The sequence below is a fragment of the Vicia villosa genome, unplaced genomic scaffold, assembly GCF_029867415.1.
Source record: "Vicia villosa cultivar HV-30 ecotype Madison, WI unplaced genomic scaffold, Vvil1.0 ctg.003703F_1_1, whole genome shotgun sequence".
NCBI classification, from domain to species: Eukaryota; Viridiplantae; Streptophyta; class Magnoliopsida; order Fabales; family Fabaceae; genus Vicia; species Vicia villosa.
In genome coordinates this window covers 90,299-112,635 of record NW_026706276.1, presented here as the reverse complement: position 1 = coordinate 112,635, position 22,337 = coordinate 90,299, and the positions used below count along the sequence as shown (strand labels likewise).

Genomic DNA, 22,337 nt, shown 5'->3' with positions numbered 1-22,337 from the left:
AGTGATCAAATTTAAAGATGGTAATTAACAGTTTTATAAATTTAATCTGAAATATTCAAACATTTTCTTTATGGGGACATTTCAGGTGTAATTCCGAATAAGACAGTATCTATAAAATTCTAAATAATTGTTTGATACTATTATCACTTCTCTTTACATTTTTATGTTGCATATATTCATTTATTAGAAAAAATAAATAAAACAAGTTTTTAACACTGACATTCCATGGGCTTATTAATTTATTTGGGACAGTGCAACATCTCACTGCTAAAGAGCATGGACATGCCTCTCATTTGACCCAAGCAGCATTAACATTATTTTCATTAATTAATAAAGTTATAGATAGTATATAAAAAGTTAATTATGTCACCACTTGTAGAAATAAAGATGACGCATATAAAATATTATACCAAACCAAAAAGGCCTGAGTAATAGAAAGTAGTATATACCTATTTCAATTTGTATATGGAAAAGAATCTAAAGGGACTTAAACCTATATTATAAGTTTATAACACTATATAAATGACATGCTTATTCTACTTCCAGTCCAGTTTTTTCCAAAACAAATTTCACATACTACTTTTTCTAACTTTCAATCTTGATTTATGTAACAGTTATGCTTCCTTGGAGAATGCATCACTGGTTCATATTCAAGAGTTTCACCTTTCAATATTAACATTAATATATTGTTATAACTATTTATAACTATTTCAATAACAGAAATGAAAACTGAACCAGTTTCTTATCCTTGACACCATAAACACACTCAAATCAACATACAGTTTAAAAGTTCAGATCAATAGAAACAAAAAAAATAAATAAACAAGATCTAAGTTCAAGTAGCAGTAAAACAAACACTAAAAACGAATTACCTGGAACTCGCAAACTCATAGAGTTTCGCAGTGCTGGAGAAGATTATAACTCCAACTTCAGCATCACACAAAATTCCAAGCTCCTTCGCCTTCTTCAACAAACCGTTTCTTCGCTTCGAAAACGTCACTTGTCGACTCGTCGAATTATCAATCCTCCTTATCACGATCTTTCCTCTCCCCATTCAAATAAACTCTAACAAACTAGAAAAACACAATCTGCAAACAGATCAACGGAATCAGAACTTCAATCACATCAAGATAACAAAAAACATGAAAATCAAAAGTATGAACATAAAAAAAAAATTCTAAAAAACGCAAAACGTAGATCCTGTGAGAATATAAGTAATATTGCAGTTTCGTTGTCGCAGTTCAATTCAGAAGAGAAAGAAGCCGAAAATGGAGGAAAATCGGATCAAGTTTTCGAAAAAGAAAGAAAATCTAGACTCAGAGAGAGAGAGAGAAAATCTAGAGAGAGAGAGAGGGAGAGAGAACTTACCGGTGCGAAACGCGTTGGTTTGTTATAACAGAAAAGCGATTGAATTGCCATGAGTGAGAATAGCTATATAAGGAAAGTGATGAGACTTGTTTTGGTTGGTGGACTGAAAACCAGGGTAGAAACCAGCAGTGGTATTTTCAGGGGTGCCACGTGGACCAATGAGAGATTGACATTTCGGAATTGATTGGGTCCTTTTATTCGTTTCTTGACGTTCGTGTCGATCACCGTTGCATTGTTGACGCGTGGTGTTAAGATTATGCATGCCGTAGATGAGTACATTATTTCCTTTTTTCGGAAAATAAATGGCGCTTTTTTCAAATAAGGGTGAGATTGCGCCTCGAACATGCACTCGCGCCAAGTACATTGTCTGATTTGTCCTTTCTATTATTTTATGTTGCTGATATAATAATTATATTTTTTAGTTTTGACTTTATCACTATTATAAAAAAAAGTTTTATTTTTAGAATCTATTTGATTTATATAAAAATTAAATATATTAAATATATTAATAAATTATAAAAAAACTATTAATTATAATAATGATTGAAATGAATATTATCCAATTATACTAAATTAAGTATTGTATTGTTTGAGAGATTTTTTTTAATATTTGTGATTAATTGAAATTATTAAATATTTATACATTTGAACCAATATATTTATGAAGATTTTAGTTTATAAAGACGCAAAGTGGGTGCGTCTTATCAAGACATACTAGTTCAAAATATTACAAATGTTATTTATACTCAAACATCGTATTTGAATACATGACTTTATTACATAGTTCTATCATATACCCTTGTCTATTAACCTCGACAAGTTCATTGCACTTTGCACCAACATTTTACGCAACATGGAAAACACATAAGAGGTGGACCGAAGATGGAAAAACAACTTCAATGATATTTATCAGGGCAAGTTTCCGATCAGTCACCATGATCTTGGAAAATAACTTCTTGAATGTGAACAAATCCTTACCTTATCTAGTTCCCATGTGAAATTTGCATCCCTTTCATTTCTAAGTAATCAAACCTAATGGGGAATGTCACCTTAGTAGATGTAACACCAACAATCTCAAGTAGTGATAGCATATATTTGTTGGTTTTATAAATGCAATTAAAGATCAAAACCAGATGAAACATATTCAAAAGCTTCACTGAATTAGGACGTGTGCAGAATATATCACCCATAACATCTGAGTCCCCCATGTTTTTGGTCTAACACAAATACTTCTCATTATGATTAAGCTCAACAAATGTTGCATTTCCGTGAATGAACCTCTAATAGTAAACCAATATGTAGATCTTACTCTATACACTTGTCCGACACTCGTCGAATTCTCAGCATTCCTATCTTTAAATGTACTAAATATGTACCTTGGAAGCATGTTGTACTTTATCATGTCGCTGACAAGCTCCATTTCTTCGAGTTTTAGATGGTGTAGTATACCACGATTGTCTAAATCCTTAACTAGAATATGATTATGAGTACTACATCTAACCTTTATGCTCCAACCAAAACCACCTCGCACAAATATCAATCAAAAAGAGCACTCAAACCTTCTACTAGAAGTAACTTCCTATTTTCATTTGTTCTTGTAATTTCCTCCCCTAACACAGTAAAGAATCAGTTTATCACTCTTGCCTCTTAGCCCATTTTCTATATGAGAAAAAATGGTAGCTAAAATGAAATTCTGGCAACAAGACAGATGTCGTATACTATGTCACAACTTCAGGATGTCAAACACAATGTCAAACGTGATGTTAAGACATTGTAACAACAGACAAAACAATGAACAATTTAAAGGAAAATGCAGAAAGTAAATAATACAATTCAGGTATTAATCTAGTTCGGTGCAACGTCACCTACATATGGGGGCATCCAAGTCAAGAAGGAAATCCACTATAATAGTATTAGTTTGAAGTTCTCAACAACCAAATTACTACCCATGCTATTTCTATCTAAGAACTCCTATATATGAGGGCCCTTTCCATTCTCCTCAGTCACACAACAGTGATAATAACAATGTTATAGTTTGACCTAACTCATCCTTACAAACCCGATATAAACCAATTGGTAAGGTAAGAAGTGTCACTAAGACACCCCCTCACGCCCAACACTCTTTTGGGCTTGGTGCATGGATATTAACGGTGGGAGGCCCATGGTCTGATCGATAGGCTCTGATACCATATTGAAATACGAGAGACTAAGAGACATTTGAATAAACCGTGTGTTTTGTAAAGCACTACGGAGACTTTATTATATATAGAAGGATTACAATTAATTACATGATATAATCAATGTGGAACTATTCTATATTCAAATATTCGTAACACAATATATTTACAAATATCAACACTCCCTCTCAAACTTGAGCATATAACTCAAATGCATCAAGTTTTCCACATATATAATTAGTTCTGGGACTTCGCATGGATTTTGTAAATACATATGCTAATTGATCATTATAGTTGATAAAGCTTGTGACAATGTCGCCTAATTCAATTTTCTCTCTGACAAAGTGTCTGTCTATCTCAATATGTTTGGTGCTCTCATGGAAGACTGAATTTGAAGCAATGTGCAATGCAACTTGATTATCACAAACAAGTGTCATTGGTCTTGCTTCTTCAATTTGAAGTTCTTTGAGCAACTGTTTTAACCAAATGAGTTCACATGTTTCCATTTCCATGACCCTATACTCTGCCTCAGCGCTTGATCTTGCAACTTTATTTTGTTTCTTACTTTTCTAGGATATAAGGTTTCCTCTAACAAGTACATAATACCCAGAGGTGGATTGTCTATCAATGGGTGACCCTGTCCAATCAGCATCGAATTATCCGAATATATGAGTATGTCTTTTATCTTCATACACGAGGCCTTTTCTTGGAGCACATTTGATGTATCTCAAAATCCGGACAACAACATTCATGTGTTCTTGGCAAGGAGAATTTAAGAACTGACTTACCACACTAACTGCAAAAGAAATGTCCAGAAAAGTGACTGTGAGATGATTAAACTTTCCAACCAATCACCTATACCTTCCTAAGTCAGATAGGGGCTCCCCCTGATTGGATAAGAGTTTGACACTTGGATCCTATTATCCCTGAATTTCGACCTCCCATTTGTAGTAAGATTTGGAGGTATTTGAATCTATGAGGTGTAAGTAGATCCTTCAGTCGAAAAGCCTTCGACAAAATTGACGTATAGTTGAAGGCGAGGGTTTCTCAGGCGCTGTGCTTGGAAGGAAAGACTTAGAAATATTTAACTGTATTTTTAAGTTGGTCATAGTCGAAGTTGACAAATAAGATCGAACAGTTGCTTCTGAGACACGTGGAAGCATGGTAGGAGAATGCTGCATGGCTGGGACACGTGGTGGCATGTGTTTAGTCAACTGTTAGGGTAGTTGTTAGCCATAATATCTATATAAGCAGCAATGTTTATAGTTTTAGGGATCCACATTTTTACATTGTTAGAGGAAACTCTGAATCTTTGTGTCAAAAATGAGAAACAAGTGTTATTCCTGAGAATGTACGTATGCGTACCATTTATTTTTCATGCAATGTACCTACTTTATATCAAAGTTCAAATTACTTTTAAGTTCTGCATTTTCTTTATGGCATTTTATTGAATTCTAAGTCATTTCTTTTAAATGATTTGTCTCATTATTCATTTAATACAAGCAAAAATTACAATACAACACATTATAGCACAATAAAAGTCCTAGGATTTACTAGTTAATCCTGTAAAGTAACCTTTAATAAGAAACTAGCAGTTGTTTATCAAAATTCTGGGTAAATAAATTGGCACGTCCAGTGGGACCCTTTGTGCTAATTTTCTTTATGTTAAAGAAATTCTTGTTTTGAGTAATCATTTAACAAACATAGTGTTGTGATTATGAATGAAATTAAGAAGTGGTAGACAATTAAATGAAATGTCTAATACAAATACGAACACTTCTGATCCCCCTCGAAACAATGTGGATGTTATACCCACGGGTACCCTCCCGCAAAATTCGACGGTTGTGTCTCCGGTCAGGACATCAACCGCATCTGGTTCGACGGCAGCCACCACATCATCACCAGTAATTCCACCACGGTCACCTATGAATCTTGCGAGGCCCTTATTCCAAGGAGGGACAATACCATCCCCTGGTTTTTAACCTTATGGTATGCCTTAGTCGATGATGGCGGGCTTACAAACCAAACCATCGACTTATTCTAACAATATGATGTTTATTGGTACTTCCTCAAATCCAGGAAATCGACAAATGGGAGTGGGATATTTTCCATAACCATCACCCTCGTTAAATACGACGTCTATGTTATCAATCAGGCAACAAATGGATGAAAGTAACCATGAAATGGTGAACGCTTTAACACAACAAATTGGGACTATCTTTACTCCCATGATCAACAACCACCAACCAAAGTTATGAGACGTTGGCTGGACAGATGGCTAGAATAGTTGATTTCTTTGGCACCCCACAAATTCAAATCAGACCTACATCACAAGCGTCGAATATAAGGCTCGGCGAAACACTAGAAAATAGGGCTATGCCAGATAATCAACGACCAATTCCAAATAGGGATGAGGAAGAACGTATTGAGCAAAATATCCCAAGGATGGTGCAGCGTCATCAAGATGCAGATCAAGTCCTTAGAAATGTCCAGTAGAACCAATATGGGGGCCACAATAATATATCCAATGTAGTCAAACGTATTCTGGCTGAGAATGGCCTTATTATAGGACTTCATACGCCAAATTTTGTATCCCTATTTTCAGAGTATGTGAGACAGGCTGAATTACCCAGGGGTTGGAAAGTCCCTAAATTTACTAAGTTCACTGGTGAAACAGGTGAATCGACGGTCGAACATGTTGCTAGGTTTTAGACCGAGGCAGGCGACATATCAAATAATGAAAATCTAAAAATGAAATATTTCCCAAACTCTTTGACAAAGAATGCCTTTACATGATTCACCACTTTGCCTCCATAGTCTCTACACTCATGGAATCAGTTAGAAAGATTATTCCATGAACATTTCTATATGGGTTAGTCAAAAATTAGCCTCAAGGAATTAGCAAGTGTAAGGCGAAAGGTTGTTGAGTCGATCGATGATTAGTTGAATCGATTTAGGTTATTGAAAGCAAGATGCTTTACACAAGTCCCTGAATATGAATTAGTTGAAATGGCTCATGGGGGTTTAGATTATTCTATTAGGAAGAAACTAGATACCCAGTATCTTAGAGACATGGCACAGTTGGAAGACAGAGTTCGCCAAGTCGAGCGTATGAAGGCCGAAAAGGCCAGAACGCATAAGCATCATAGAAAGGAAAAAGTTGCTTACGTTGCAACTGAAGAATTTGATTCTGATGTTGAAAGTATTTATGATGAAAGTGAGGTCAATGTAGCAGAATTAAAACCAGGGCCTCCTTATGTATGCAAATTGCTCAAACCATCAAATGGAAAGAATCCCACAAATAGCAATAAGAATGAAAAATTCGTTAATAAAACATATACGTTCGATATAACTAAATGTGATGAGATATTCGAATTATTGGTCACCGACGGGCAGATTATAGTTCCCCCGAGACTGAAAAATCCTCCTTTAGAACAAAAAAAGAAACGAGGGTTTTGCAAATTTCATAAATTCTTGGGTCATGAAACTAAATGTGATGAGACTTCTTTTGCTCAAACATACAAGTAAGAGACTTCTAATGCTCATGAACACAAGCATAAGACTTCATATGCTCAAGCATACAAGCAAGAGACTTCAAATACTCAAGGACACAAAGCAAGAGACTCCTACCATCTAACTTTAAAAGAAACATTGTTTGAGTATTACACTTGGTATACAATCAGAGGTGTAAACAGAATACAACACAGAAAGACTTTAAGATTTAGGAATTTCTAGAATATATAAGAATTCATAATTCCTAAGTTAAGATTGTGCTTTTTTTATTGACAGAGTAACAACTCTTTGTTTGTCAAGGCGTAATGTTGTTGTTTTCTTCAAATCTTCAGCTCCTTAAATAGAGAAACACAAAATAGTCATTGAAGAAGACTTCATGCACAAGTGAGTCTTTGAGAGAAGCATCATCAGAGACGTTAGAAAACTTCCTGATATGGTTAATGCTGGTGAGAGGTCATTTGAAGCTTCTTTGCTACAAGAGGAATTATCAGTTGCATTCCTTCTGTCTTTTGCGGATTTTTTCTAAGTCCTCATGTGATTAGAAGAGGACAATCAGAAGAAGAAAAAATGTCTTCAGAGTCTAATAGTGACTTGTCAGAAACTCCTTGGTCCTTGAGCTTTGACTGACTTTCTGAATCAGAGTCTTTAGAGTCTGAGTCTCAGCTTCTGATCCTTCAGACTTTGAGTCTTCAGAGGTTTACTTAATCTTCAGAAGTTGAATTCTTTAGAATTTGATCCTTTATATGCTAGGTCTTTCAGCTTTTTTTTATTGTCCAATTTCCAGTGCTAGAACTTATTTTCTATCACAGATTCTAATCTATGGTCCTGCACACTTGAACAAACATTAGTATATCAATTGTTCTTTAAATAATTTATTATCATTAAAACCTTAGGGATATGTTATAAACCACTTTTGTTCCAATAGACTTTACCATATGCTTTCTCTTATACATATATCAACGATTAATTTACGGTTAAATAGAACTCTTTTAAAAATTTTACAACTTAATTAAAGTTAACTTTAATTTCTTACACATAGTCTCTCAGTAATTTGAGATGGTTCCGTATAAGTCATTAATAACTGAGAAAATAAATTGTAGAATTAAAATATATGCAGTATTATAGTTTTTTTTATGTAAGATAATTTTTTTTGGTAATAAAAAGGCAACGAAGGAGGAATACTAAATTAATGTTTTTTCAGCACATTACTTTTGTAGATAAAGTTTTTTTTTTATATATATGAACTATTATAGATTTTTTTTTATGTAAGATAAAGTGTTTTTTTTTTTTGGTAATAAAAAGGCAACGAAGGAAGAATACTAAATTAATGTTTTTTCAGTATAGCACATTACATTAATTTTCGTAATTTAATTAGACGTCATAGGTTCATTTTCTTAAAATTAGAGTAGTGTTAAATTTCTTAAAATTCATTTGATAGCTCATTGTAATTTTCTCTTAATGAATTAGTGTTTGTTGTTACATGCATAAAATATTCAAATTATTAAAAAAAAAGTTTCAATATATGAATATAGTATTAGGCTCTTATTTCTCCTTGGGACAAGGAATGGAAAGGGAGCAAGAGACGCATACTAAACTAGTATTAATGACATTATATTGATGACATTATTATATAGTAAAAAAAAATGCAAGTGGCTCATAATTTAGTTAGAATCACGTGAAGAAAGGGAACTTTTTTGCAGCATTGGTTTACTAACGATCAGGCAATGGCATAATTGATTAGTTGGTAGTGGATACTAATATTTAACTTCACTAATACCATACTACTCATATTTAATTTCACTAATACTATCTTTTTCAAAGATATAGTACATGATCTTGTTGATTTTCTCTCCCTTTTAAGATGTTTCTTTTATATAATTTATAGTTACATTACCCATTTTCTTACTAAAATATTTATAATTATATATTTTTTAATTAGCAATCAATAATAAAGAATAAATTTACTTGAAATAATAATAAAAAAAGAATAAATATAAAAGTAATATAATTTAAGCCAATTACATCATTGTCTAAATCTATTTCAATAGTTATTAGGTTTATGTAGAAATAGAAGATAAATAGAAGCCAATCGAGTAACAAAATGTATCGTTATTCTTTTTTAGATGATAAAATCAATTTTCTTAAAAGTTATATTTATAAACTTAAGAGATACAATATTGTTATTAATAAGTTTTTAAACTTTTTTTAAAAGATCAATTGCTTCTGATGTTAAAAAATAAAAAATGTCAAAAGCAAATGTGATGAAAATATGTTGATTATCATAACATGTTTTCTCATGTTTGACTATTTTATGTAAAACAACTTTGAGACTAGAGACGTTTTAATATTTTTAATATTTTAAAGTTTTTTGGAGGACAAATTAATCATTTTAATTGTTATGAATAAAGATTAAAGTGGATGTTCATCCTTATTCTTCTTTTTCATCTTCCTATTCCCCATTAATATATGTGACTTTCCATCCCACTTGGATCCTATAAATAAGACACACATTGTGATGTAAATGATATTTTTGGAAGAAGATAATACAATATTAGTTTCTCTATTATCTTCCTCTCTTTGATCTCTCTATTATTTTAGTTAGTTTTATAACACGTTATCAGCAGAAAGCTCTACCAAACTTGAAAAAATAATTGAAGCCCTAACTGTTAGAGGTAATATTAGTTAATTATTTTATTATTTTACTTTCTCATTATTCGTGTTGAATTTTGATATGATATCTTATTAAATCATCAATAATATCTAAAGGATTGCAAAACAACGTGTTTGTTATATAGTTCCTGAAGAACTTAACAAATATCCATTAAAAATAGTATTAAGTTTGTTATATAGTTCTTGAAGAACTTCTCAAATATCCTAGAAGGATATTATTGAGTTTGATATATAATTGCTGAAGAATTTATCAAGCATCCCTGAAGGATTATAAATATTATTATTTTTATTAATAAAAGATTTGTGATTGAGTTCCTGAAAAACTACAAAATGTGATTGAGTTCCTGAAGAACTATAAAAAAAATTGTGATTGAGTTCCTGAAGAACTATAAAATAAAATTGTGATTGAGTTCCTGAAGAACTACACACAAAAAAAAAAAACTCTCTTAAACTAATGTTAAGATATCTCAGGAGGATTGCTTAAAGAATTATTTTTCTTAATCGATGTGAATATTTGTGACATGACTTTGAAAAGTTTTTTTTTTGAGCTTCCTAGAAGGATTATGCAAAATAATTGTTTCTTTTTATTACAACGAAGATCATTTGTGATATATAATTTCCGAAGAGTTAAAGTTTTAAAATAAAGATTTCTCACACCTTAAAATGTTGTATCTATAATATTAGAAGAATTTCATCATGATATTAATGAATTCTAGAAGGATTGCATCTATTATGTTAAAAATTTGAAATATTATTGCATCACCTATATTATCAAATTCTAGATGGATTGGATCAATAATAATTAGAAGGATTTCACAAAGAAATTTGTGTGTTTCGATGTAAAAAAACTTGTAACATACTCATAAAATGTTTGTCATTCCAGAAGAATGACATGAGTGACTCTTAACACATCCCAGAAGAATAACTATATTTTTGGATTATTGTAAGTTTCTAGCATTTGGTTATGTTAAAAACTTATTAAATTTGTTAGAGTATAAATTATTTCATAATTAGAATTGTAAATCTATATATTTCATCTATATATATGATGATATAATTTTAGTGATGTGATTTTGTATGATTTTGATAATTATATGATAATATGTTCATATGCATGTGTATGATTAAAATGTTAAATCATGAGATATTATTAGGATGATCAATGTTTGCGGATACAATTTCTTTATTCACATTATTTCTAAATTGATATATTTTAACAAGAGAATTAAAACATTGCAATCTATTAAAGAATATATCAATAGTCTAAAATTGCTACATATTTTAAAGTTGTTATAATAGTGCTTAGATTTCTCATATAAGTTTTAATTATACTATTCTTTTCTTTTTACAAGTATAGTGTATGGATGACATTTGTTAGTCCATCTTAAAGGCACACGAAAGTAAGCTCATATTTTGATAGAGTCGAGATTCGAATGAACTTTAATCATTTATATTTTCTTTTTGTGTGTTCTCTTTATGTCTTGCCAAATATTTTCGTCATAGATAATTCACATGAATTATATTGGAGGTATTGAATATCTTTGTGTTACACAAATGAATTTGGACATAAAATGTATAATAGAAAAGCTATCGGCTTTTTCCTCGGGCTTGTACTACACTTATATTAGTACAATTTAAACATATGTCATTGTAAACCAGTAGTTTATAAATTACACTTAAATGTATCGTTGGTAAAACCGGTTGGGTCATCTCGGATATAATATGATGCGAATAATTTGTATTGAAGAACCAGAAGTTTCTTCAATCCAGTCAATTTTTGTGTGTTTCTAAAGGAAAATAAAAATTTGAGAAATTGAGATTTTATGACACTAATTGTTGCATCGACTAAAATATCATGCATATGTCTCTACTCACAACCAGAAGTTTGTGAAATTATTTTCTCAACTAATTAGACTAAGATCTTGTTTTCAGGATTTTTTAGAAATTCCTGTATAAGTATCACATATATTATTAAAATTGATATTGAATATCATATAATATATGTTCATAAAAAGAAAATGGACCCGAAGATCCATTCTTTAGACGTCTAAAGTTAATTATATGGTTGATACTTATGAGATCATCAATTTTAAATTATATATTTGAAACACCCATATTAAGATATTTATTTGCATTAAGCCAACAAGATACTATATCTTAGTCCTCCCTAATTTATTCTAATACTTCTCATCTAAGTAAACATTTGGATGTGTTGTGTATATTCCAATTGCTCCAATATAATTAATACATTAAGATGAGTCATGAAAGAATATTGGAAAAATATAATTAATATGAATCTCAATTTTGAGGATATAATTTGAGAAAATAATCAAATACTTGATTGCAGCCCAGTAGACTGATTATCACTTGATAAATTAATTTTTCCAATATTAGGGGAGGAAATAAGCAGTTGAAATCATGAATAAGAAGTTCAAATGAACAGATGAAATCATGAACAAGAAGTTCAAATGAATAACTTAAAATAAATTGTTGTCTTGATCCTCGTACAACTCAATATGAACCAAAAGTTCAAAATATTATTCATTTGCAAAGTTTATGAAATAAGTTATCAACTGATAATACTCCACTCAAAGTGAATTCTCCTATGGGATAATATAATATTGCAAATTAGTTGTTGCGGCGCCTGAAGCGTTGTATGAAAGTCGATTCCAATATTAAAAGTCCTCTACTAAGAAAACAAACTAAAGATGACCGAAGTGATGATATGAAAATGCTAAGAGCACTTTGACCTAATTTAATTTTCAGTTCTAGAAGAACAAATTAAGTACTTGAAATATAAAATAAAGAGATCTCGATAAATTATGGCATGGATGAAATGGAATGGAACCGAAATTGAGATAACCAAATAAAGTCAATATTGACAATGTCTTTGTATACAATATAGCGCTAAAAGTGATCAATTATAACGAGGATCATGAGTCAAAGTCTATTAAAGATTGTAGACTAAGTGAGAATTGGCCAAAATAAATATATTCAATTGAAGAAGAATTAAACTCACTTTACAAGTGACTCACTTTTGGACCTGTAGTCCGAACACCTCAAGGTGTGAAACTAATTGGATATAAATGCGTTTTTGTGAAAAAGAAAAATAAGAATGATATAAAGTTTGATTTATTGCTCAATGATTTTCACAAAGACCTAAGATTGATTTTGATAAAACATATTCACCTGTAGTGGATTCAATAGATTTTTAATGATTAATTAGCCTTGTAACACATGAAGGGCTTAATTTGAACATGATGGATGTAATGACATCTTATTTATATGGTTCACTTAATAGTAACATTTACATGAAACTCCCTGAAGGGTTCTGTTGTGAAAAACGATGTCAAGAACAAAGTATAATAGGGAATTAAGGGGAGATCAGGAGAACACAAGAATTGGTTTTAACTACTATTCTTTCACTTTCTCTTAAAACAAGATTACTAGTTTACAAGAATAACAAATAACCTCTCTCACCCTAAATTAGGATTTGCAACTTAGCAATGATGAGAGACTAGTATGCTATTTATAATAAAACCTAACATACTAACTAATGAGCTTTTTCCACAAGGCCCATTACACAAGCCAACTTAATAAACAAGCTAACTTAACAAATTAGGGTTTAAACACTAAAACCTAATTTAGCATGCTAACAACCCTAGCATCTTCGACACAAGTATGTGAACAACCTTCAACTTCATGCTTAATCCTGCCGAACCAAGAAGCTACCCTTCGGCCATATTAGAGTTCGATCCAATATCTCACAAATCTCCACCTTGGATCTAACTCTACAACATCAAAGGAACAAACTAGCTTTCTTCATGCAACTTTATCAACTGCATACAGTGGAAAAACTTGCAACTCGGTAATGTCTTCTCTCTTTCCGTTAACGCAACGTCCATAGCCACCGCTCCCTTTAACCCTTCCAAACAACCCTGTTGAACCAGTAGGGCTTTCATCTTCAAGCGCCATAGACCGAAATCATTCACTCCAGTGAACTTTTCAATCTCATACTCTGTTGAAGGCATTTGCTCCACGTTCACCGCACCAATTTGTTGTGAAAAACGATGTAAAGAACAAAGTATAATAGGGAATTAGGGGAGATAAGGAGAACACAAGAATTGGTTATAACTGATATTCTTTCACTTTCTCTTAAAACAAGATTACAAGTTTACAAGAATAACAAATAACCTCTCTCACCCTAAATTAGGATTTGCAGCTTAGCAATGATGAGAGACTAGTATGCTATTTATAATAAAACCTAACATACTAACTAATGGGCTTTTTCCACAAGGCCCATTACACAAACTAACTTAACAAGTTAGGGTTTAAACACTAAAACCTAATTTAACATGCTAATAACCCTAGCATCTTCGACACAAGCATGTGAACAACCTTCGACTTCATGCTTAATCCTGCCGAACCAAGAAGCTACCCTTCGGCCATACTAGAGTTCGATCCAATATCTCACAGGTTCAATATACCAAAGGCACGTAATTGTGAATCTCGAGAAAACTACTACATCAAATTGAACAAGTCTCTCTATGGGCTGAAAGAATCTGGATGCATGTGGTATAATTGCCTCAGTGAATATTTACTAAATGATGAATATACAAATAACTCAATTTATTTTTATAAAATGATGTGGAAAAGAATTTTCAATAATAGTTATCTATGTGGATGACATAAATATTATTGGAACTCCTGAAGAGCTTCCAAAAGTTATAAATTGCTTAAATAAAGAGTTTGAGATGAAGGACCTAGAAATGACAAAATATGTCTAGGTCTGCAAATTAAGCATTTGGACAAAGGAATATTTGTACATCAAGAAGGCTATATAAAAAGTGTTGAAATGATTCTATATGGACAATTGTCACATGTTGCCTACTCCAATATGGTTGTTAGACCATTAGATGTGGAGAAAGATCTTTTTAGGCCTCGAGAAAAGGATGAAATATACTTGGTCCTGAAGTACCATATCTCAGTGCAATTGGAGTACTAATGCACCTTGCTAATTATACACATCTTGTTATATTCATTTGCGGTTATTCTATTAGCGAGATACAGTTATTCACCTACACGAAGACATTGAAACAGAGTTAAACATATACTTCGCTATCTTAGAGATGCAGGTTATTTGTCAGATTCTAACAGAGTTAAACATATATTAACGAGACGTATCCTCAATGAACATCCAAGGGGGAGTGTTATGAATAAAGATTAAAGTGGATGTCCATCCTTATTCTTCTTTTTCATCTTCCTATTCCCCATTAATATATGTGACTTTCCATCTCACTTGAATCCTATAAATAAGACACATTGTGATGTAAATGATATTTTTGGAAGAAGATAATACAATATTAGTTTCTCTATTATCTTCCTCTCTTTGATCTCTCTATTATTTTAGTTAGTTTTATAACATTAATTTATTAATGATTTCGTTAATAATATTTTAAACACATTTTTATCATATAACTTGTTTACACTACGAGATATTTATAAATATTAAAGTCTATGATTGACCCATATGTTTTGAAATTCTTTTTATATTCATCAATATATAAAAGGTCTTTTAAAGTTTGATTATAAATTAATAAGATTACATCATCATGTAGATGAATCATAAGGTTTAATTGATGTATATTTAAAATGATTAAAACCATTATTTCTAATTCGTAGTATAAATAATAAATGCATCAACTTTTTATAACATAATTAATTTAAAAGGTAACTGAATAAATGTTGATAGACTAATGACTAATTTATTGAGAAAAAAACTTAAACACTACATTAATTATTATTAGTTAGTTCAGTGGTGATTAACGCAAAATTTGAGAGAGTTATTTTGCGATCGAGAAGAGATTAGAATCATGATTCCAAAAAAATTTAAGTAATTAATTTATTAAAAATATTTTAATAATAAAAGGAAGAAATTATTTGTCCTATAATTTTTTAATAAGTTCAATATTAAGAATTTTTATTAAGAAAAGGTACACAATAAATTACCACATTTCCTCTTCTTTGTGGTTTGGAATCAAATTTAAATTCAAAATTATGATAGACAACTCTACACTACTACGAAAAACACATATAATGACGGACACGAAATGCTTTTCATGTCGGTTACGGAAGCGAAGTAAACAAGGGCGTCATTAAAGGTTACTCCTTATCACCTCGGTTATTAAAACGTCGAGGGGTTAAGTTATCTGCACGTGAGTTCGATTCTCAGAGTCAGCATTTTTATTGTTTTTCTATTTGGATGGCGCACCCAATATTCCTACCTCGGTTTATTTTAGAAACCGAGGGATTATGGTTTTTTCTACTGTCGTCTGCACCTGAATTACATAACCACATTACAGAATACAGAACCATATTTTGCAGATTCCTGAAATAGAGATATTGTATATTTTCCCATTCCTCGATCTGAAATAGAAATAGTCATTGATTAACACCAAATGCAATTCCAAAATGACACACACTTTATAATTCTACATCAAAACTAAAACAAATGATTAAGAAACAAAAGCAAAAATCATTTACTTACTAGTTTTCCCATATGTCCTCTTCATGATCACGACGAATAACACGCACATCATCTAAATCATTTTATTCAGATGATTGACTTACACGTGTTACTAAACAAGGAGTCTCATAGTTAAAATCTTGATTTTCATCAATACTATCGGGAAGATGTTTTCCTTGAAGACCAATTGACCATCTAGTTTTAGATGGATCAGTGACATAAAAAACTTGTTTTGCTTGGTTTCCCATGATGAATGGTTCGTTCTTGTAAGTTGTATTTCGAAGATCAACCCTTGTGAATCCTAATTCATCGGTTTCTACACCAGTTTTAGTGTTAATCCACCTGCACTTAAATAAAGACACTTTTAAAAAAAACATAGTCAATCTCCAAAATATCCTCAATGATCCCAAATTACGCCCTAGATGCTAGTACAAGATTTTTATCTTTGGAACTAGAAAAGTACATGGATTCAGCCTCAACCATAACACCACTATTTTGCATGGTACTGTGGACCTCCGTTTTTTCTCGGGCCATACCTCTGAGCGGGAGAGATACGTGAACTGACTCTTTTTTATCGCTTATGCTTTCACATTTTTGAAAATTCACAGAGTCGCCACCGACCTTTTATTTTATCCAATTAAGGAAAGGTTTATAAAAGAAACAGAAAAAAGACTTTTAAGAAATTCTGGGTAAGGGGGTAGGTTATACAAAGGGAAGGTGTTAGCACCCTTTGTATCCATGGTTATCCATGGGCTCTTAAGTTTGCTTAGCTCACTTGTTTTTCGATCATTTTTCAATTGCTTTAGAATGCTCATATGTGGTTTCAAATACCTTTGTAAATTGAATTTTGTAATGATCCTTGTGTGGATGTATACAAAATGTTTGTTTATCTTTCGAAAGATGTTTTGAAAAGAACGTTAACTTTGTAATGATCCGTGTTTGGATGTATACAAAGTATTGTCTTTTTGGAAAGTTTTGTTTTGAAAAACAACAGTGTATGAGAATTTTGTTTGTTTTGATTTGAGCAAGCAAACTAGGAGGTCTACCCTGAGTTGTAAGGTCTTTATCCTTATTTCCTTTAAAAATCTATCCTTTCACCGGATACAAACAAAAGGTTCGATTTTGTACTCGAAACAGTGGAATTTTGACTTTGATTTTGAAAAGAATGAGAAGGGATTACCTTAAAAGGTGCAAGTGTGATTGTGTTTGTATTCAGATATTTTATCTTTGAAGTTAGTGATCTAACGGTTCAATTTTATCTTTGACATACACGCAGTTTATATTAGCTGGAAATTAAAATGCGGAAATGTAAAGTGCGGAAAGTAAATCTACGCTATTACATCGATTGTGCAGGAAATGTAAACTAGCCTATTTACATGATTTGACATCCTATACATTTATCTAGGAATTTAAATTGCAAGAAAAATAAAAGGCATGTTTTTGGATTTTTTTTATGATTGATTTTAATTATAATTAATGCATGATTAATTAAATTAAAATGAAGAAAAAAGATGAAAATATATTTAAACCTAGAATTTAAGTTTAAAATATGTACAAAATATTTGTCAATTAATTTTAAAACAAAACTAATTTTTTTTGGAATTTTTGAAATTGATTTGAAATTGATTAAGCTAATTAATACATAATTATGCAAATAATTACATAAATAATTAAAACTCAAAGAGAAAATTATTCAAAATATGTACAAAATTAGTTTATAATATATAAACAATATTTTATATAAAGAACAATTTTTTTTTATGATTTTTGATTGGTTAGAATAATTAAAAAGCAAATGTATAAATATATACTAATTAATTATGCAAAATATTGAAATTTTGAAGAAAAATAAAATATTTTTATTTCAGAAAATAATATATTATTTTAGAAGTCTAAACATATTTTTTGTGTATTTTTTGGATTTTTAAAACTATTTTTAATTAATTTTGCAAAGAAAATTAAAATAAAATAGAAAATAAAAGGATACTAATCAGATGTGGTTGATTGGAGAGTCCATGATATGGACTGGCGTGTCAAGTGCGTTGGATGAGCTGGAAAGTGAATCTGAAGGCTCAGATATTGAGACACATGGCCATCAATACACCTGCAAAGCACTGGATTAGTGGAAAATTCAAAAGAACGCGCGCGCTGGCTGTCCAATGAGGTAGGGACACCTCATCATCTTCAACCTCTCGCTAAGACCTTTTACAGCGCTTTTATGAAAAGAGCGTTGTAATTGATGAGCTTCAGACCTGCAAAATAACGAATAGGGGTAAACCTAAAAATAAATTTGGCGCGACCTATCCATTCAACTCGTCTGATCCATACGAACTCAATGGTACCACTTAGATCCTCTAATTTTGCCTATTTCAGAAAGCCCTAATTTTGAGATTATGAACCCTAGAATGGTAACTTCGTATGTAAGCATCTAAAACTCAATTAAAGTTCCAGAAATGATCTACACACCACACCAAGTTCAAATATATGTCTACATCGTGCTAGATATGCTTGTGTTATGAGATACAAGTCAGTTTTAGTTTTGAGCAAATCGTGACATGTGTAGCTCGATTCAGTGAGGTTTAAGACTTGCAATTGATTGGAATAGTTTCAGTGAAGCTCATAGATGATGTTTGAATGCTTAGTTTGTATTGAAATTGACTGAAATTAAAAATTCGAATTTGAAATTTCTTTGAAAAGTTTAAGTGGTTACAAGCATGGTACAAGCATAAGAATGGCTCTGATTTCTGTCTCTTCTGATTGTGAAGTGTTATAGCCTTTATATAGACTATGTTGTGCTTAGAATTGAAGCCAAGAAGCATCTAGTTGCCTTTGTGGAATTCTTGATTTTTTTATATTAAAAACCTTTGAATTATTGACCAAGTCTTCTTCTCTTCAATGCTCTTGCCTTGCTCTTCAATTCTCTGCAGAAAATCAGAGATTCCTTGGGTGAGTCATGCTTGGATTGTAAGCTACCCATTATCCATTCATTTTTATTTTAATTTAATCTTAAAATAAGATAAATTAAGCAAAAAATGGATAAAAAAAGGTGTGGGCCTTGTCTTGGTCGTGGGAGGCCCATAATATTATGGAAATGATGTTTGAACCATGAAAACTTGGCCCTATTTGGAAAAAATACATTTTTGAGCCATGTTGATTTCATGCATTTTCCCAAAATTTAGCCAACTTCAACAAGGTGTAAATCCGTCAATTTTTGTCATATGAAGGAGATCTTGCACTTTTTGGAAACCTCAAAGAGTCCTTTAACCAATGCCTTTGGTCTCATGTCAAAATGATTTTTGATGCTCCTTGTGTGTCCTTTTGAAAAAAGTGTCTTTTTGTTGACTTTGAAAATGACCTGTAATGTCTTTGGTCATATTTTTAAAATGGTGAATGCAATGACCATGGGATCAATTGCATTTGAAAGATAATTGAATTTCCTTCAAAATGAGCTTTGGTTTGAATTTTTTGGATGAAGGATGAGAGAGTTATGATCAGTCAAAGTTGAGTTGACTTTTCAGGCAAAAACCCTAATTTTGAATCTTAGGGTTTTGTTGATTTTTGATCTTTCCTTGATGAATTATGATCATCCAATGATCAAATGATGAATCCTTTGACAAAATATGGACTTTGACAAAAAATTTCATTTTTGACTGTCTGTTGACTTTTTGGGTCAAACGGGTCGTCTGTTGACTATTTGAGCTGCTGACGGTGCGTCTGAGTGAATTGAAGTTTGAAAATTTGTATGATGGTACTTTGAGATATATGGATGTGCATGAAATCCATTTGAGGTCTCAAAAGCTTGTTTCTCCTGTAAAAACAAGAAAACCCTAGTCAGGGACTGTTTGTGTAGGAGACAGTTAAGCGTACCTGATTTTTGTGCAGTGTTGAGTCTCTGCTAATCGCGTGATATTCAGAAGACTTCTAGAACAAAAATCTTGGAATTTTGAATTGTAAAAGATTGATTTGATTGATGGTACAAAACACTGAGAATTGTACTGCCCGCAGTTTGGCTGTCAACTGACTGTTCAGGTATTGATGTAGCAGTTAGAGTGAAAAATCAACAGTCAAAGTTAATTTTCTTTTTTTTGTTTTTGTTTTATGTGAAAGATTAAAGTTTATTTACATGACTTGTTAAAAAAAACACAGACATAATAAATAACTAATATTTACTGTACGCGAGCAAAATTACCGATAATAACCCTGAAAATCATTTAATGCACAGAAAAATGAATATTTGACTGGCAGAAAACACATAAAATATTATCTGAGTAATTAAGCAATATTATGACAAATAGTACAACATTTAATACTGACAGTACAAATATTACATACTATATTGAACAGTACGACGAATAAACGGTACATTTAAGAAATAAGAAATACGGCAAATTTTAAGAATGACGATTGATAACCCATGCTACAAATAGTAACATGTAGATGATTGGGAGCATAAGCATCCCAGGTCCACAGTGTTCCGGGCTATGTAGACAGAAGAAAGACATGATCACCGTAGCAATGGTGATGACCATAAGAAAACACGTTTCCCACCGCTTCGCCATTTTGTCGGGAAAGAAGAAAGGATGGATTATGAAGTAGAAATTTGAGAGATGAATTAGAATTTGATGTGAGATTTTTATGAGAAAATGAGAGGTATTTATAGAGTGGAAAGAAGGATAGAGACGTTGGGGAATGATGTGATTCCGTACAAAAGGAGAATTTGAGTGGAAGTGAGATTTGAAAGAAAGTGTATGATAGTGTTGGGAAAAAGAGAGATGTAGAGAATAAAGTTAGGATTTGATTTTTGAAAAAGAGATTTGAAAAGATTTTTGAAAATAATGGAATATAGTACAAAAATTTAGTGGGAAACAAAAGATAATAATAATCTGCTTGTTACCAGTACAGTCTGAGTTTCCTGATTCTGCGTTTGCAAAAAGATTTAACTCTGTACCAATTGTGTCAGTACTATTTATCTGTAAATAAATAAATAGCATGTGTGAAGTAATACACAGTATTTGGCGTTTGCGTAAGAATAAATTCAACTGCAAGCCAAATTACTGTATAAGAAAAATTCTAAAAACTAAGTATTTCATATGTCAGGATATTTGTTGAAATAAAAATCCATGATTATATGAGACTCTTAATTTCCAGATTGGAGTTTTCTTGAAAAAAGATGCGGGCAAATTTTGGGGTATAACAGGTACTATGGTCATCCTTTGATTTTGTAGAGATCAAATATTTTCTAATGTTGTTTGCACTCCAAGTAATTACATTAAACTTAGACATACGTGACAACCATTTGCAATTATCAGATTGTTTACCCAGAAAAATGGTAAACAAGCGCTAGTTTCCTTTTTAAAGGTTATTTTTGCGGAATCAACTAGAATATTCCAGGACTAATTGCTTTAATTTGTTTATTACGTGTATCTGGTTTGTATTAAATGATTGCATAAATCACACTGGTACGCATACGTACATTCCAAAGTTGCACTCGTCACTCATTATTGCACAGAGATTTGAGTTTACTTGTGTTTTGTAGAAGATGCGGACCCTAAACTGTTCCTATGGAACTTGCTTAAATAGTAAAAATAAAAATAACTACTACTAACGGTCGACTGATTATCAGTCAACACGTGTCTTCGACATGCAAGATCTTCAACTGTGAGACCTCCACGCGTCCTGTGAAAACTGCCAGAAAATTGCTTGAAACTGCCTCTTAACTTCTGATGCCTTCCGACTTCAGGGCTATACTTAAACAAAACGTCTAAGTTTTTTTCTGTTTGTTCTAGTCGAACATGCATATTGACTAATTCTAGTCGAACCTTGGCCATGATGATTTATAGATAGTCGAACGTCAGCTTTGACTAAACAAGACCTTTTAGTCAGACTTTTCTCTTTAGATTCTTTAATAATCTCACCTGTTTCAGGGATTATTTACCATTATTTAATAAGTCGAAATCCTAGGGTAACAAATTGCCCCCCAAGCGACTTCTTTCGACTGACTTCAGGAAAGAGAAAAAATGGCGTTTCAGTTCTTTCTTAGGTTTCGACTTTTGTTCCCTTCTGACGCCATGATTACTTTGCGC

General features: G+C 31.7%; 1 protein-coding gene across 1 annotated transcript in view; it reads right to left on the bottom strand.

Annotated features, from left to right (window-relative positions):
- The window catches only part of LOC131641378 (MADS-box transcription factor 23-like), a 28,895-nt gene extending 27,382 nt beyond the window's left edge, over positions 1-1,513 (bottom strand). Inside the window, exons 1-2 of the mRNA XM_058911687.1 lie at positions 1,369-1,513; positions 873-1,088 (exon numbers count right to left, since the gene is read on the bottom strand). Of these exons, the coding sequence (XP_058767670.1) occupies positions 873-1,054 (182 nt within the window). The 5' untranslated portion in view covers positions 1,055-1,088; positions 1,369-1,513. The remainder of the gene's footprint in view (positions 1-872; positions 1,089-1,368) is intronic.
- Between the last annotated feature and the right edge of the window lie 20,824 nt (positions 1,514-22,337).